Source organism: Podarcis erhardii (assembly GCF_964252035.2).
Source record: "Podarcis erhardii genome assembly, chromosome: 17".
Taxonomy (NCBI): Eukaryota; Metazoa; Chordata; class Lepidosauria; order Squamata; family Lacertidae; genus Podarcis; species Podarcis erhardii.
In genome coordinates, this window is record NC_138515.1 from 1,960,449 (window position 1) to 1,979,363 (window position 18,915).

At 44.3% G+C, this 18,915-nt stretch overlaps 1 protein-coding gene across 1 annotated transcript; it reads right to left on the reverse strand.

The window, feature by feature from the left end:
• Positions 1 to 9,799: 9,799 nt before the first annotated feature.
• LOC309332652 (blue-sensitive opsin-like) lies at positions 9,800 to 16,416 on the reverse strand. Its single transcript, XM_081845779.1, has 5 exons — positions 15,668 to 16,416; positions 15,159 to 15,327; positions 14,739 to 14,904; positions 11,508 to 11,747; positions 9,800 to 9,937 (listed from the first exon to the last, which is right to left on the reverse strand). Exons 1-5 carry the CDS (start codon positions 16,053 to 16,055, stop codon positions 9,809 to 9,811), a joined length of 1,092 nt encoding a protein of 363 aa, XP_081701905.1. The 5' UTR covers positions 16,056 to 16,416; the 3' UTR covers positions 9,800 to 9,808.
• Positions 16,417 to 18,915: the final 2,499 nt, after the last annotated feature.

The following is an 18,915-nucleotide window of genomic DNA, read 5'->3' on the forward strand; positions in this document are numbered from 1 at the left end:
TACAAATATCAAAACTGCTTTAGTATTAATATTCACTTGCAACTTCTCCAAAATGTTAATTATGTTCCTCGTATTGTCACACAAGTGTCTACCAGGGAGAAAGCCAGCTTGATCTTTATGTATCTCCTCCACTAATACTTTTTTCAATCTTTTAGCCAATATATCTGCAAAAATTTTGTAATCCACGTTAAGCAGGGATATGGGGCGGTAGTTCTTAAGTTGTGTTTTTTCAGACTCAGTTTTCGGTATAAGTGTAATATAAGCTTCCTTCCACGACTCTGGCACCTTTTTCCCCTCCAAAATTTTGTTGCAAACCTCCTTTAGAGGTTGAATTAACCAATCTTTCAAAGATCTATAGTATTTTGAGGTTAAACCGTCCGGCCCTGGAGATTTGCCCAACTGGATGGCACCTTGCACCTCCTGTTCTGTTATTTTATAGTTCAACATTAACTTATTTTCTTGAGAAATTTTTTGTAATCCATTAGTTCTTAAAAATTGGTCTATATCAGTCTCTTTCTGTGGCCCTTGTGTATAAAGTTGTTTAAAATATCTCTGGAAACACTTTCTAATCTCCTGTGGATTCTGTATGTTCTTTCCTTCCACTTCCAAATTTGTAATAGTATTTAATTTTTGTCTTTTTTTCATCTGCCAGGCTAGCAGTTTCCCACATTTATTAGCCGATTTGAATGTATTTTGTCTCATCTGTTTAATTTTCCATTCTGTTTCCTGATTTATCATTTTCATATATTGTACTTGACATAGCTTTATTTCTCTCAGAATCTCTTGCGACTTTGGTTTCGCTCTTAATTTCTTCTCACCTTCTTTTATTTTCTCCAAAATTTTATTTTTTTTCTCATTTTGAGTTCTCTTCTTTATTGCATTCTGTTGAATCAGAAACCCTCTCATAACCGCTTTACTTGCGTCCCAGATTACTCTTTTTTCCACTGTGGTACTCATATTTATCTCAAAATAGTCTCTCAAATTTTTTTGGGCCTTCTTAGTCACTTCTTCATCTCTAAACAAGGTGTCATTCATCCTCCATCTAAAGGAGCCAATTGGTGTTAATTTCATCTCCATTCTCACAGCATTATGGTCGGAGCAAGTTTTAGGACAAATTTCCGCTTTTCGAATCCTAGGAGCCAATCCTCTAGTTATCCAAATTTGGTCAATTCTTGTCCATGTCATTTTGGCTTCAGAGAAGAAAGTTCCCTCTCTACCCAAGGGATTCTTAGTTCTCCAAATGTCAATTAAATCCATGTTGTCAGTCATCTCAAAAAAAGTTTTTGGAAGTCTGCCATCTTTGGTAACTACCTTTCTTTGTAACTTGTCCATATTTGTGGACACCACTCCATTCATATCTCCCATCATAATAATGTTACAGTCCATATGGTCCAACAATGTCTCATGCAGCTTCTTAAAAAATTCAGATTTCCCCTCATTTGGTGCATAAACTCCTACTATCAAAAATTTCTCTCCTTGAATTTGAATTTCAATTGCCACAAATCTTCCTTGATCGTCTTTAAAGATAAATTTTGGTGATAGGCTCTCTTTTGCATAGATTACAACTCCTCTTTTTTTGACCTTATCCGATGAAATAAACTCTTGACCCAATCTTTTGTTAATCAGTACTTTCCTGTGTAGCCTTATCACATGAGTTTCTTGTAAACAAATCAAGTCCAATTGTTCCTTTTTCAACAAATGAAAAACTTTTTTCCTCTTCTCCGGGGAATTAAAACCGTGAATGTTCCAACTTAATCGTTGCAGAGACATGGTGTAATTATTTTACTTTTCCTCCAACTGCTCCAAGTAATTGTTCTTGTTCTGTCGGTGGTGTCACTTTCTCTAATTTGTCCAATCCCAAAGGTAGCGATGCTAAGTCTAGTATTCCTGGTGTTAATGCTCTTGGTTCTTCTTCTTCTTCAGCTTCTTTTTGCAGGTTTTCTCCGTGCTCTCTCAAAAATTTTCCTTTGTCTTCCACTGATCTTATTTTGATTTTTCTCCCTTTAAAGGTAAAAGAAAGGCCTTGGGGAAACTCCCACCTGAAAGCAATTCTGTTACCTCTCAGCAGGGCCACCAAATCTCCATAGTTAGCCCTAAGATCCAATAGGTATTTCGGAATGTCCTTAAAAATCTCTACTCTTGATTCTTGTATTTCCAAGGTCTTCTGGAAGTGCAGACTCAGTATTTTATCTCTCTCTTCTTTTGTTCGGAGAGTAATCAAACAGTCTCTCACCCTGTTCTTTCTCCCCCCTTTTCCAAGTCTAAAAGCGCTTACTATCTTGAAATCTTGTTTATCTGAATCTAGGTTCCAAAAGTCTGCAAATTCCTGTGTAAGATAATCACTTAGGCTGTCTTTTTCAAGTTCAGGTACAGCCCTGATCCTCAGATTAGTCTGTTTTTCCTTCAGTTCAATCATAGACAACAACAACCTGTGGTCCTCGAGCTGTTTACTTATCGGTGGTATCTTTTCCTCTACAGCCAATGCTTTCTCCTTTGCTTCTTCAGCTATCTTTCGATTCGAAGTGAATTCTTGCAACAGTTTCTCAATAGATTCTGTGTTTGAATTCACCTTCTGCCCCAAGTTGTTAATACTTATAGTATTTTGGTCAATTTTAGTTGTTGCTTCAGCAACCTGATTGCTTAGTTTTTCCAAAGATTCATAAATTTTGTTTAATGCTGAAGCTAATCCCTCTTCAGATGCCATTCCTTTTGGCCCAGCTTGTGCAGAATCTTCCCCTTGTGGTGCAGAAGGGCCAGATGCTGATGGTCTGCGCTGCTGCAATCTAACTTTACCCGATCTTGTTGTTTTTTCCTGAGGCAAGTTTTTTTCCTGAGGCAAATTTGCCATAACCCTTTATCTGAGGATCAAGGTCAGTCCCACGGCCAAGACTTGTTTTACAGTGGAAATTTCCCTGGCCAGTTAGAAGTGCAAAATTCCCTAGCCAGTTGTAGCAATTTCAAAGTTCCTCTAGGGGGACACAATAACAGTCAATAATTGTTACAATAAAGTATCTTTTCCAACTTTTCCAAGTCCCCCTTCAATAGAATAAACAACAGTTTCAAGTCCAGAGAAAACCTTCAAAGCACTTGCAGAGTAACTGTCAAAAAGTTACATTGTCCATAAACAGTGCAACTCTCAAGACGGCAATTCTATTGTTCCTTGACAGTCTGTTCCCAAGGATTAAGTGGTGGTCTTTGTTCCCTTTTCTCTCCTTTTTTTTTTTTTTTTGCAGGCAAAAGATTGCTTTCCCCTCTTCCCTCCCCTCTCCTGCTACTCAGGGAGGGAGTTCTCTTATTTTGACATTAGGAAGTAAGTCCTTTTAAAGCAATTTTCCAGATCTTAGCTTAGACAGTCTTTGCTTTGATCTGTTTACAGAAAACGGAAGGCGGACTTCCTGTTTGCGCCTTCCCGCTTCAGTGCCAAATTAATCTTTTTTGTTCCTTTAATTCCCCGATCTTTAACTTGACCTACTCACGGGTTGTTGTTTAGTAGCCGAATTGTCACAGGAAAAAGGTCAGTGCTCTCTGACAACAGCTATGCAGCTTCATTCCACGGAAGAAGCGATTGACTCTCAGCACCGCGCCAGACTCCCCGTTTCGCTCCAGAGCCCTTTACAGGGTTCCTTTGCAGATTGGGGGGGGGCGCTGAAGGTGCCCGCCAATTCCCACGGTCACAGGCTTCACCCGCCTGCGATTTAAAAATGGTCCCCGCTTCGCTGTAGCGGCAAGACCCGATTTCCGCGGAGCTTACTCCCTCAGAACTAGAGGGAATCCGCCATTGCCGATGGCGCCGCCTCCGGAAGTCCTTCAAAAACCAAGATTCTAACTGCCCTGAGCGAAAGGAATGTGCCAGAAACCACCCAAGCTATACTGCTCTGATCTCTCATTGGATGTTTGTTGCTAACACACCAACAGACTCAAAGACTTACAGTATTTGGTTTAAAGAGACTGAAACCTAGTTCTCAGTGCTGATGAGCACCCACAAAATAAATTTCTTGCATAAAGAAAGCTTGTATGTCAGGTAGAGGGGCTCTATCTAGCATGGCATTCTCTCTGGCATGCTAATTTTCTATGAGGAGGGATTTATTTATATATCTACATTCCGTCATCTGAGCCACTTGGAATTGGAAGTACTACCTCAGTGTGAACTTGTGTTTATATCAGTGCCTAATAATCCGGACCATAAAGTACGTATATTGTATTAGGCTGTTCAGCGGAATATTGTTTTTGTCTGAGATGGGGCTCTTTTGAACTCTCGGCCCCCATAATGTGATCATCAGAATCCACTAAAAAGTCAAGAATATACAGTATGTACCTTCTGGCTTCTGGCTCTCCAACAGGAAGGACCACTCACACTTCTTGGACTCCACATCCCACACAGCTAGAGGACTCTGCTGCAGAGATGGGGAACCTGTGGCCCTCCAGATGCTCTGGGATTCCAACTCCCAGCAATCCCAGCCAGCAGGGCCAATGGTCAGAGATGATCGGAGCTGTGGCCCAACAACACCTGGAGGGTCGAAAGCTCCTGCATCCCTGCTCTATTATATAGTTTGATGGGAAATAGAATATTTTCATGGTATCATTGTGATTTATCACCCAGAACTTGTTTTTGTTTTTGTGGTACAGAAAGAACTAGATTACTGGATTCTTGAATGGAAGATGCTGTCTCTGGCTTCCATATTTAACACCCACCACCGGTAACCCTTACTATGACTCAAGATGTGGTAACTGCGTCAGGATGTGAACTCTGAGCAGCGGATTAAGAAACATTATTTTGAGCAACTGGGCACCATCTCCATTGAAAGCCCCATTTAAATTAACAGGAACTATAAAAGAGCTTTTCTATTCATTTCAGTGAGAACTGCATCTGGTGTGTGCGCCATTTTGATGCTCCATACAGGCATCCAAATGCCTCGCTCTGTCCTGATCCCCATTTTAACCATGTGACCCTGCTGGCTCCCCTTCTCTACTTGCCAGTCGGCTCACACCTGCCCTAATTCTCCTCCCCCTTAAACTGCAGTGAGCTTCGCTCAGTCCAAGCTGCTCAGCTGATGGGAGGTGACACCCACCCCCTTGGCCCCAACTAATCCAGGGGATTTTTGGGTCACTCCGGGGGAGTCCGATTAAGGGAAACTGGAAACTTTAATCTCCCGGCCACGGAAAAGGGGGCAGAGCCCTAGGAGGCTGAGGTGGAAAGAGCCACGCAGCAAAGGTCCAGGAGGCAGCGCCAGGGGCACACCGCGGGGACCGGATCCTGACAGGTACCTTGGGTTGTTCAATGGATGTCAGGGTCAGTCACATTTAAGGAGAGGACCATTGAAGCTTCCGCTTTGGGGTAATGCGTTTGGGTGGACGGGGGTTTCAGTTATATTTGCAGGATGTACATTTGTGTGCAGTACAGTGCATGGGGCATACTTAAATGACTTGCGCAACTGTGCACACTGGGGTGGGAGGACCTTGGTTACTTTCTAATATGCAACATGGTGGGTGCAATGAAAATGCTTTGCTTGTGTGTGCAATTGCACTTTACTTCAATGATGACATTTCATGTATATATTTTAGTGTGGAGGGGAAGATTCAAAAATGTCTGTCCTTGGATATATTTGTGATTAAATTATGAAAAAACAAAGCATTTACTGTGGCTACCTGTTGTGCCTTCAGCTATAGGTTCTCCTGATGATTAATCACATGTGCTTTGAAAGAGAGAGGGAGGGGCTCACCCAGGGCTATTTTTCTAGAAAAAGAGGTGCTGGAACTCACCATGAACACCTCCCTTGTTCTCTTATCATGGCAATGGTGCCCACCTGAGAGGTGTCAAAACTGAGTTCCAGCTGAAAAAAGCACTGGGCTCACCCCTCCCTGCGTGACACCCGCAGTTGGTTCTAGGGAGTGCACACACCCAACACCTTTGATCAATCAGCTCAAGATATAATTGTGCTGCTTATGGAATGTTGTACTCTCTTTTTTTGTGAGCCACCAAGGGATAGAGACCACAAGTGCCTGGCAGACTCTGCTGGTATGCATGTATATGTGTAATCAATCAATCAATCAATCAATCTTATTGTTTGTAGCCAATGGCCATTACAATACAATATGAACACAAATCACACAGCTGCAAAACAGAAAAAAATACATTGCATGCTCAGGTTTCTCTTCGGATCGTATATGTGCAACACCCTCCAGCTTTTGCATATTGTGGAGGTCTCTGGAGCTCATCACCTCTTTCCACAGTATGGTGCTTTTTATTCATAATGTTACTGCACATCCAGACCTCTTGATTATCTTGTTTTCCCAGCCAAAGGTTTTGACTGCTCCATATCTGGCTTTGTCAGTTTCTGACATCTAATGGTGGGGCATAACTACGTGCATGTACCTCTGTCAGCTGTGGAAACCTGGCAGAACCTACAGTTTGAAAGCTAAGTATACTTTCTATAGTTTGGGGCCCATGTCCTTCTGAGCTAGATAAAGTGTGGGGGACTGCAAGTTCGCAAATATGGAGACACATGATACCATTTCTGTGGTTTCGGTTATCAGAAGTATCTGTGGATCCAGCATGGTGGATTTTAAGTGGAATCTGAATGGGGAGGTAGAGTATCTGTTTGAGGACTGCTAGGTGGTGGATTACTTTAACAGTCCTTCAGTAAGAGATCTGGGATCCTGACTTGTAGAACGAGTTGCCAAGAGTATTGCTGTGATGAATCTCGTCTTTTAGTTGGGTCTTGCCCCCAGCTTTCTGGGCTCTCGTCAGGAATTCCGCTAGTTCTGAACTATTTACAGTTAGAAAAAGTTCACTACTAGCAGAACTCGGCCGCGCGCCTGACACTCTTCAGGGGGCAAGGCGCCAGGGCAAGGCTTGAACAGGAGGGGCTGGGCAAGGGAGACTCCTGTCCCAGATTCACGTTAGCAACTTGTCCATGTACAGGCTCCTTGTGTTTTGAATTCAAGGCCCTTCCTGGACGGGTTGCTGTTTTTTCCACACAGCCCAGCCCCCATCACTCAGAGAAGGGGAGAAATTGGGACTTTATCATCACATACTTTTACCAGAAAATAGGGGCTGCCTTTTGATGGCCCAACTCCCCGATTTCATTACCAGTCAAAGATGAATGAGCTGAGGCAGAAAATCCAGTGAAAGCGAAGCTGATCTTTTATTATCTGTTGCAACAGAGCCCCAGCCGCCCCCCTTGTCAGGTGAAGGACCCAGAACAGAGCAAAAGCATCTCTTCTTAAAGGTTTGCATCTCCTTTCCGAGTAGTCAGAAATAAATCACAATAAGGTGGGGTTAATGACTCAGGCAGGCCAAGGTGTGACATTCCTGAGGATCAGACAGTTTTACATGGTTCCAGACACAGTTTACACAAAGCATTTGCCTTTGATAAGGCAATCTGGATGCTGAGCAGGCATCCTCTGTGCAGAGCATCTGGGCAAACACTGGCAGATTCAGGAACGTCCCCTGATGGGTATCTGCTTATGTGATCTCAGGCAAGGGGATTATGGAGGATTTGCCAAAATGCAAGAGGCAAGAGTTATAAACAATTTTATACATTGTTCCATAGGGAAATTCAGATTTTCCTTGCTTTAACAGGCTAGAGTGAAAGTATCTGTCATAAGGATGCACTTATTTCATGTGCATCCTGGGGACGTGGCAGGGCACAGGGTGGCACACAACAGATGCATAGAGAAAGGAAAAGGCGGGGTATGCAATGGGCATTTCTCTAGCAACAATATGCGATTGCAAATAACCAGCCATCACTGTGGATTCCAAAGCTGCATCTCCATTGTATTTATTCATGTAACTGGGAGAGACTGGGGAGAGGTATTCCATTTACAAGGTGATAATCATGAAGATAGAAGGGAATTACAGAGATGTGGGTGGATTTTGAGGGTTATTGGATATTTACAAAATACAACCACCATTGCCCTGCAATGACTGTCTGCTTCTTGGATATGCTAAAAGGGGCCTGCACAGCAGAGGCAAAGTTTGAAGCCTATTAGCCTGGTTTATCTAGTGCAGAAGGTTGTTGCTCAATGTTCAAATGATAGGGAAGTCAGGTAGCCCTTGACCCCTTTGCCTTTCATGACAGCCCTCTTCAGCTACTGCTATCAGCAGGCTATGGGGGGCATGACTGGCCCCTCAGGCTCTATAGACTGCCTTCACCTTTATTCCCTAATGCGTTCTGTTTCTCTCTCTCTCTCTCTCTCTCTCTCTCTCTCTCTCTCTCTTTTCTACCCTGGCAATGGCATGAGGGGATGACAGGTAAAGAGCAGAGGCGGAAGTAACTTATCCATCCCCAGAAACTCAAAGTATTGGAGGTCACATGAAGTCTTGAGGCATTCTAAAAGAGTAAGTTATGAGGGGTCTTTTTTACCTTGTTTTATTCCTGGCCCTTACTATTTGTTTAGAACATACACTATATGTCAGGATGTTCCCAGTTTTCAAATCTTGATTTAGCTATGAACTTACAGGTATCCTTAGGCAAAACCATCTTGATCAGCTCTCCTTCAGTAATATAGCTCATAATGCCAGGCTGCCTTATGGGGCTGGTGTTACGATTATTGAGATAACATATGTAACATGCCTTGAATATGTTAACATGTTCGAAGCACTTTTGGCTCTTACTTTTGTGGCCTAAGGTGCAGTCAATTGTTTTTCTGAGAACTATACGGAATAGCTATATCTGATAATGACATGACAGCCCTGTGAAATAACTCCTCAGTACTCACATATGAGGGGTTGTTAAATCACCATCCTTTTTAATGGAAGGTTTTAAAATATATTTTAGACAGGAACTTCTCAAGAGGTACTGGTTAACTGGTTTTGTGACTTCTGACATGCTGATTCTGAAGACCCCAATGAGTCATTGTGTTAATGGAAGGAATTCAGGAGGAATGGTCCACAGAGCCCAGTAACCTATCTCTGGCATTTGCTCCAATGGAAGTCATCAGGCAATTCTAGTGATCCATGCCTTGCAGCTGCCATGCAAAAGTGTTTGCATTCAGAGGTTTAGGGTTACCTGGAACACAAAGCTCATCCGTGGTGTTGTGTTCTGTTTTGAGGGTTATTAGACCTACTATCTGTAAGCGTTGACATACATTTTTGCTGCCTCCTGCTGGAGGTAATGAAATATGGAGGAGGAAGAGAAAGGGAAGGCTGACTTGCAATTTTACTATCTAAGAGGATAAAATTTTCCCTCCTCCAAATCAGGCACCTGTGGCCAGATGTGCCAGATCTGATGCTGGTGAGAAGGGACTGTTCTCTCATGGAGGTGGAAGCAAATGAGTACATGCACTGCAGTTTGTCAAGCTAACCGTTCATAGCACAGCCAATTCCTAATGCGCATAAACCAGAGCTCAGAAAGACATTCACATATAACCCAGACGCTCTTCTTGTTACAGATTTGCCTGCAGTGGCAGAGACAAGGAAGGCTGGACCAGCCAGATGTCACTTCCACAAGGCGAGGGTCTTGACTGTTCTGCAGCAGCTGGTAGTGACTCCCCTGATTGCCATCCATAGTGTGTCCGATAACCTTGCTCACCTCAGTGGGACAGGAAGAGCAGTCCATGAGCACAACAACTGTGTGTAGTGCAACATTAATTGTACAGACGGGTGGAGCAATGCCGGTTGGGGTATGTAATGTGAGCGCCCTGTACAGAAACCAAATGCCGGATGCAACGAATGGAACTGCAGTGGGACCCTTGGAGGAGTAATGCACACATTGGGCGCATCCTGCTGTGCAGGGCAAAGGGTGTTGCTGCATACAGGAGAAGTGTTCCCTGGAGGTAGAGTGGGTGGTGTGGGCATTGCTCATGGTTACGCTGGTGACACCTGGCTGGAAGACACCGACGAGACCTGGGTGGCTTGGGAGGAACCCGAAACATCCTCCTCCTCACCAAAGGGGCTTTTGCCACAGAAGACAAGCTTCAGCATGCAGGAACGAAACTGAAAGGGAGAGAGGGCTAATTAGGAGGGATGTCACAGCCCTAGGGAAGAAGGACACAACAGTTTTCTGAGCCCTAGTCCATACGAGAGAGGTACAGTGCTGAATGCCAGGGTTCTAGCTCTGATTTTCAAACTTAAGGGAAGTCTGTTCACATCTGTTCATCTGCCAAGGAACCCCTGCACATTGCAGAAGATTTGCCAGACCTGTTCCATCACAACAGTGCCCCTCTCAGAGCGCAACCCTGAACCATGCCTAACATTATTCTGTGGCTACACATTGCAGGCAAAGACAGACAGTGGTGCAGAAGCCGTCTTTCAGAGAAACTTCTCAACAATTACTGACCTTCTCATTGTCCACTGTTACTGACACTTTAGGGACAACCTAGCAGGGAGCCATAGGGTGCTCCCCAAGTTCAGTGTGAAAATCACAAAGCTCTCTTCAAAACGGAAATGTCTCCAAATACATGTACTGCTATGCATACTCCGTAGGGCAGGTAGTTTGGCAGAGGGGCACTGAGTGCATATCCTGAGATGATACCAGAGTCTTTGATAAGCTCAGGGAGAAATGTTGACATGTAAGCCAAGTGAGGGATTTTATATTCTTTGCATGAAGTCCTGGTCATAGGGGGCATAAGTGAACATTCAGGGCAGTGAGGAGAGATTGCCAGAGCCCTAAATGATTCCAGGGAAATCCAACAGAGCATACAAGAGGTATGGGATAATAATAATAATAATAATAATAATAATAATAATAATAATATACACTGCCCATCTGGCTAGGTTTCCCCAGCCACTCTGGGTGGCTCCCAACAGAATATTTAAAAAAGCTAAAATATCAAACATTAAAAACTTCCCTAATCAGGGCTGCCTTCAGATGTCTTCCAACATTCATATAGTTGTTTATTTCCTTGACATCTGATGGGAGGGCGTTCCACAGGGTGGGCGCTATTGCTGAGAAGGCCCTCTTCCTGGTTCCCTGTAAGCTAACTTCTCTCGGGGGGGGGGGGGACCGCCAAAAGGCCCTTGGAGGTGGACCTCAGTGTCCGGGCTGAACGATGAGGGTGGAGATGCTCCTTCAGGTATACTGGGCCAAGACCCTTTATGGTTTTAAAGATCAGCACCAACACTTTGAATTGTGCCCGGAAACGTACTGGGAGCCAATGTAGGTCTCTCAGGACCGATGTTATGTGGTCTCAGCAGCCGCTCCCAGTCACCAGTCTGGCTGCTGCATTCTGGATTAGTTGCAGTTTCCGGGTCACCTTCAAAGGTAGCCCCAAGTAGAGCACATTGCAGTAGTCCAAGCGGGAGATAACCAGAGCATGCACCACTCTGGCAAGAAAGTCTGTGGGCAGATAGGGTCTCAGCCTGCGTACCAGATGGAGCTGGTAGGCAGCTGCCCTGGACACAGAATTGACCTGTGCCTCCATGGACAGTTGTGAGTCCAAAATGACTCCCAGGCTGCACACCTGGTTCTTCAGGGGCACAGTTACCCCATTCAGGACCAGGGATAAATGTGCCACTCTCTCTTTCTACCCAGACCAGCTTGGTTGTAGATGTTTCCCGTGCTAACCTGCTTGTTCATGAAGACATAGATGACAGGGTTATAAACAGAGGAGGCCTTGGAGAAGACAGAGGGGATGGAGGCCAGACGAACATCAAAAGGTTCTCCACGGTGGGTCACTACCCACAATGCAAAGGAAGCGTATGGCAGCCAGCACACCAGGAAGCCCATCACCATCACCACTACCATCTTGGTCACCTCTCTCTCAGCCTTCTGTGTGGTGGCTGACTGTTCCTGCTGCTTGGCAACCTGATGAGGTGGGGAGATGATTAACCATGAGTGAGAATAACTGAAGCCCAGGCGGCAGAGTGCACACAGTACAGAGTTGCCATATTGATGGAGAAAGAAAATGGAAAACTGCAGCACTGGTGTATTGATTAGGTCTACAGTGAGCAAAGGCACTACCTGAGTGGGTGAAGGGGGTTCAGTCTGCCGTAATAAAACACTGGCTATGCTTATCACCACAACCTCTGTCTCTCATGGTGGAGCCTAGTACCCATGGAGTAGATTTCTGAATGCAAGGTCCTAGCTAAGAATCACTACATTGGGAGGGACCTTGTGGTTTATCTGATTGAAACCCGGTTTTTCCTCCATAGAGCATTGCCAAGTGACATCATTCTACCTTTTATTTAAACCTTCCATGATCAGAGGTTCCACAACTATCATTGCTTGTGCTCTTACGAGTTCGCTAACATTCGGCCTAAAAATCTTCCCTTCAGTGCAAGTCCATTATTTTCTTACCCTACCTCCTAGTTGATATGGAACATAATCCACTGAGCAGCTTTCCTCTACAAACCCCACTGAAATGAATGGGACTCCTCCTATATTTTTATTCCCAAAACAAATATTAATTCCTCTTCCTACTCCTTCCAGTTCCTTCATATTTTCTTCATTGCACTTTCTGCATTAGCTGATACAGGGGGAAGCAATTCCTTAAAGCAGTGTTTCCCAAAGCACGATACATGTACCCCTAGAAGTACGCAAACAGAAATTTTAGTGTTACTTTAACATTGATTTTTTAGCTGCAGCAGACAATTCAAAGATAAAATAGTATTATTAAAACTAGCCCCAAATTATCTTCACCCGAAAGGGGGCTGCTGGTAAGTCTAAGCTCTCATAAGGGGTATGTGATCATTGTAAGTTTGTGAAGTGCTGGTTTAGAAGATTGATGGCAGGAACTGTGCATCTGTACACATATTTGTACACACTCGTGTGCCTTCATATGTGTGCAGTGCACGAAAGTATGCAGATGTAACTCAACACACATGTACAGCTGCCATTGCAGCTGAATCTGTTGATGCCTTGCTTGAAAAGTATTGCTCAGGGCCCTCAGTGTGCACAGCTCTTGGCAGGAGCCGGGGCCTCTTCCCCCGGCAACCGCAGGAAGGGGAGGAGAAGCTGACCTTCGGGACGCTCGGTGTGCGCCACTTGAAACACTTGACGAGCGCAGGCATGTGACATCACACACGCAATCTGTGTGCGTGACACCAGTCCCCTCAATCGGCTTTGTAAGTTGGTGTGTATGAGCAGAAGTAGTTGCACCACCCTCAGAAGTTCAGGGCATTCACTGTGGTGGCCCCTAAAGTGTAGGATTTCCAGTCCACAAAGGGGCATCCGGCACCTTCCTTGTGTAGGTTCGGTTGCATGCTGAAGATGCATAGTACTGTGGCCTTTGACACTGGGGGTATATATATTTTAGGCCCCATACCATTCTTGTGACTGTAATATGTTTAAAACTACTGTTAATAATATATATTTAAATTGCTGAGACCTGCCCTGGGATATGTTTTTAATAGTGTATATCTAAATTGCTGTAGCCCACTCTGGTGAAGCATGGGTAACAAATCCAAACAATCCATCCATCAATCAAAAACAGAGTTTGCATATAACCACACCAATATAATCACGTGTGCTATGCATCATGAATGCACAATGAAAAGAATGTCTCCCCCCACAATAGTCCCAATGACTTCTTTTCTCCACCCGAGGGGAAGTATCAGCTAGGGACATTTTAATTAGGATTGCAGAAGCAGGGTAGATAGTTTACGTTGCCTATTTGTATGATGTAGTACCAATCCTTATTTGGCTCCCTGGTGACAGTTATTTAGAGATATTCAGTTGTATCCAACATAGCACAAAGTAAGTGTACTGCCAGTTCAAGTATTTGTGTTTGTGCAACCGAGTTTTCTCCCCCTCCCCTCCTCTCATGTGCATCTTAAATCTGTTCTAGGGGTTCCCCCAATCCTCTGGAGCAGATTTTGGGAAGCTGCGGACTGCATGCGGGAAGGAGAGGGGGAGAAAGTTCCACTGTGCAAGCATAAACCCTTACACTGATGGGATGTATTTGTTGGATACTGCCTATTAACTAGACACCTTACATGCATTCACACATTTAATATCACATCTCATTTGGCCCTTAGGCATGTGGCACCTACAGAATTTTACATTAACCTGTGTCTGTGTAGCACGGAGGTCAAGAACATGTCACTTCAGGAAACAACAGACATGAGTTCAAATCCCCGTCCAGGCAGGGGTTGTAGTCCACCAGAGCCTCCCTGTGGGGAAGCAGACCAAAGAGGGGCCACACTTGCTTTTAATATACAACAGGGGTCAGCAAACTTTTTCAGCAGGGGGCCAGTCCACTGTCCCTCAGACCTTGTGGGGGGCCAGACTATATTTTGAAGAAGGGGGGGGAGAATGAATTCCTATGCCCCACAAATAACCCAGAGATGCATTTTAAATAAAAGGACACATTCTACTCATGTAAAAACACACTGCTATAAATAATAATAATAATAATAATAATAATAATAATAATAATAATGATAAATTATTTATTTATTTATTTATTTATTTATTTATTTATTCCCCACCCATCTGGCCACGCTGATTCCTGGACCATCCGCGGGCCAGATTTAGAAGGCAATTGGGCCAGATCCGGCCCCCAGGTCTTAGTTTGCCTACGCATGATACAGAAGGTTCCATGTTGGATCTTTAGCTTCTCCCACAAAAAGGATACTTGGCAACAAGACTGGAAAGGGCTAATGCTGGTTGGTGGACTGCAGCATTCCACAGCCGCTTCACCTGTTCTTACCCATCCCTATCTAGACACTCCTCTTCAGTTTGGACAGTTACACACCCAAGCAGATTTTCACCCTGGTGGTGGTGCTGTCTGCTACCTTTCCTTAGTGCTGTGTCTCATCAGAGGGGAGCAGAAGGGAGGAAAGAGGTAGTACTCACTGCCCGCAGGGTTAGAAGAAGACGACCGTAAGAAAAGACGATAACAGACAGGGGCACTCCAAAGCAGAAGGAGAAGAGGAACAGGACGTAAGATTCATTGTTCCACTTGTTGTTTGTTGTATACCAATCAGGACCACACGAGCACTGCAGCCCCTCAGGAATATACCTAAGGAAGTTAAACACTTTTCAGCAATAGGTTTCCACTAATAGCAGAGGGTGGCGTTAATTGTACCCTAAATACATTAGGCATGGCAAATAACTGGTGAGGTACCTCAGGCAGAAGTGGGGGGAACTGTACATAACTCAATTCCATGTAGGGTATAAATTTCCGCCTTAGTGCCTTAACCCAGACAGCCTCTCCTCCCGTAATCTCAGCTCAGCCTTCCCCTCCCTGACATAACCTTATTCTCCAGCACATACCTGCTCCAGCCAAAGAGGGGTGGTACTGAAGCCACCAGGCCAAAGACCCATGTTATGACGCAACCAACAATGGCATGGGTGCCTCTGAAAGTGAAGTTTCCCAGAGGCTTGCAAATGACCAAGTATCGTTCGAAGGCCACAACTGCCAGGGACCATAGGCTCACCATGCCTGGTTGGGAGTAAAAAAACAGAGGACAGGATTGTCTAGTCAGCCCCCTATGCATATGGAAATGCAGATGCAGAAAACAGCCACATACCAATTCCTTGCTTTCCCCAAACCTCAGTCTCTGCTGTCTTATTCACAATGTGCAATTTCCCTTATTCAAGCTGTCTCTGGCTTGCTAACTGACAATGTCACTTCACAGTACCCTGAAATCCTCAGATAGCCCCACATACTCATCCCTTACAATCCTTCAGCTTTCCCAGTCTTGTGTCTTCTTGCTCTCTCATCCACCCACTCATCCTCCTCATTCTTGCCAATGCTACTAAGTTTCAAAAATTTTACTTACCCCCCAATGTGGCAGCAAAGCCCTCTATCTTGCAAGCAAGAGGGCCCATGATGAAGTACATGTGGGAGAAGCTGTAGAAGGCAGTGGTAGATCCAATGCAGACCACCACCAGGTTTGACACAGCAAGGTTGACCAAGATGTAGTTGAGGTGGGAGCGGAGCTTCTTGTACTTGAAAGTGCAGAAGATGGTGAGGATGTTGATGGGTACCCCAAGTACAACCAATAGGAACATGAAGGCAGCCATGCTCATAAAGAGGCCTGGACTACCAAGGTGAGTCTGAGGTACCAGAAAAGGACTTAGAGTTGTGATGTTGGCAACATCCAAGGGCACTGGGATGAAGAAATTTTCCGGGAGGTCATCCTGAGAGTCAGAGCGGGCTTTGTGCATGGTGGGAATTGCAGTGGGGACAATGAGATGGAAATGATGGGGCTGGAAAGTTGAGAGGGTAGTGAAGTGAGTGCAAAGTAAGATGGATTGAGCAGAGAAAACTGAAAGAGAGGGCCTGCTTGGGAATGGGTGGGAAAGGCAGGTTGAGAGGCAGCTATTTGAGATGGGGCAGAAAGAGAAAGAGAATCTGGCTTCAGTTCACATCCCTTTGCGAGGACGGAGTCACAAGCAGCCGGACGGCCCGGGGTACCATGGCGAGCGGGTCATGAGTCACTGTGTGGTTGTACAGGTTGCCTTTATACCCGAGGGGTCCTGGGGTCTCTTCTTGTATGGCTACAAATGATCTGTGCCCCCCCCCGGCATTCCTGTCTTCCTTAATCGTCCTTAAGGCTGGAAAGCCTCAGCTAAGCCAAGCTTATCCTCAAGGACTGCAGAGCAGTTGTAGCCAAAGGGGCAAGGAAAGACAGGTTTAGCTGCCTGACAAGCCGCTTTGGAGGTACTTAATCGGACGGTGGAGCCCGATTAAGGACTCAAAGGGGGAGGAGGGCAGGTCAGATAACAAGACCAGCTAAGAAGCTGAGATGCAGAGTTTGAGGAGAAAATTATTTCCTCATTGGGCACCTCCAGCAGAGGCTCTGCTGGCACTTCCCAAGCCCAGGCTGCAGCCCTTGCCATCCTAGATCCAAACTTCCTTCTGTTTGAACTGAGGCACTTCAATGAGGCCAAACCTCCCCTTTGCTACTCCAGCCTGACACTTGGAATGTGTGATCCATTTCTAACTCACCTTATGAGCTTTCCCCAGAACTAAGACTAGCACTCCATCTGCTCTTAACAGCCCTGCTAAAGTCACACCTATGTTTCTAATTTCTGGAATGCAATGTGAATGACTTCTTCATTGACACCACTATTTACCTTTGTGCTACTACTTACCAGCCCTGATTCAGCAGAAGGGAAAAACTGAATTAATTCCTATCCTAATTCCATTCCTCTGGTCCTATACAAATCAATGGAGTGGTGAAAGTATCTGATTTTGGCAATTTAATGAACCTATCCCTAGCACATGTACCTCCAATTTGGAACTTCTTCCACTGGCCATTCTTTTCCTGGTCATTGTTTGCCACAATCCTACCTTGAGAGCCACAGCAAAATGTACATACATTCAGTGGCGTAGCGTGGGGGGTGCAGGGGGTGCCGGCCGCACCGGGCGCAACATCTGGGAGTTAGGGTTAGGGATAGGGTTAGGGGGCGCAAATCCAGGGTTAGGGGGCGCAAATTACTTGCCTTGCCCCGGGTGCTGACAACCCACGCTACGCCACTGCATACATTTATTGCAGCAGTGCTAATTGTGCTTCAGGGAGATAGCTTGTTTTCACCAAGTATTGTTTGAAATACTACATATATGTATAAAACCAATAAGCCGCTCTACCAGGTGGATGGTCTACAGTATTTACGACAGGTGTGGTTTTTTAAATAAAAATGTTCAGTATAAACCAATGGCCTCTAGTCTTTCAGTTTTTATATAAATGTCAATCTGTCTTATTCCTTGCTATTTGTTGCTTTCTCTTTTCCCACCTGCTTGTTTTCCCTCAATCCTAATAAAAATGTAATAAATGTAATAAGTAAATAAAATGTAATAAATCAATTAATGGTGGTTATTGATACAACACTCATTAGGTCAGTTGAAAATCATCAGCAATTATTTCCATATTGGTCCCACTTTTATTAAAAAGAGGTACAAAAGAGGTGATCTTCTGGAGGCTTCCTTCCTGGTGCAAATAAGAAGGGGAGCATCTTTGTCAGAATCATGGGGGTGGGGGTTAAGATCCATGTGCTCTTTTTCCTTTTATACCATCCATGTTAATTACATCCATACAAGCTTGGCCCTTAGTATGCTTATATATCCACCCCCAGAACTTGTTCCAGTGACATTGTTTTTGATAGTAATTATTATCCACTTATATCCTGCCATTCTCTAAAATGCTCAAAATGGATAGTACCCTCAATATTGTGCCTCAATATTGTGCTTGTTAGTTTTTTATTTGGAAAATTTACAGCTGTTTCAGACTGAAGTCACTGAAGGGGTGTACTACTACAAATATATTAGAACAGGGTGGTCAAATTTCAGGTTTTCAAGATGAGCTTTGTTTTCTCATTTCAACCTGTAGATCCACCAGTTGGAGCCAGGTATTTAAAAAGTACTCAGTGGAGAGGAAATTTAGGAAAAGAGTGCCTCTGATTGCTTGCGGCTCAGGAATTTATTTTCCGTACCAGAACTGAGCTCATATTCCTTTCACACAAAAGTCTGCTCTTCTTTTCTCCCTAAAGCTCTCTTAATTTTAGTGGCCTAATTTGGCAGGGTGGGGTGGCTGTCATTGGAAACCCATGCTGATTAATTGTAAATCACCCAGAGACAACAATCTTCCTTTGCTGCACCCCCTGGATTAGAGCCCAGCCTAGGTTTGTTCTATTTAGAAAAGCTGCTTTGGGATTGCGCGTATGTGTGTGTTGAAAAGGAGGGGGAGGCAATTTGTAGTGCAGAAACTGAAAGGCAGAGGAAGTGTTAAGCTAGTCCGCTACTACTTGGCTCTAAATTCCTCACTCCAAAACTGTAATTAATTTTAAAAGAAAATAAAAGTACTCGATTTGCATGTTACATGTAGCTAGCCCCTGCAAATTCTCTATTATTATTTCAATCAATTAGTTATTTAACACTTTTTTTAAAAAAAACTGCATAGTGCATGGTATAAGAGTATTGCAGTACAATAAAAACCATACAATCACCCATAAAACAAACCAAGTAAAACAGCAGCAAAAAAATTTACAATCAATATTAAAATAATCCTAATCTGTCAAGCGTATG

What these genes read in the sequence shown, in the direction of transcription:
- LOC309332652 (XM_081845779.1), bottom strand. Translation starts at nt 16,055, where the DNA reads ATGCACAAAGCCCGCTCTGACTCTCAGGATGACCTCCCGGAAAATTTC. An exon ending in CTTTGCTGCCACATTGGGGG is followed by an intron (nt 15,328 to 15,667) that starts GTAAGTAAAATT and finishes ACTCCCAACCAG; the next exon opens with GCATGGTGAGCCTATGGTCC. An exon ending in ATGTCTTCATGAACAAGCAG is followed by an intron (nt 9,938 to 11,507) that starts GTTAGCACGGGA and finishes TCTCCCTTTCAG; the next exon opens with TTTCGTTCCTGCATGCTGAA.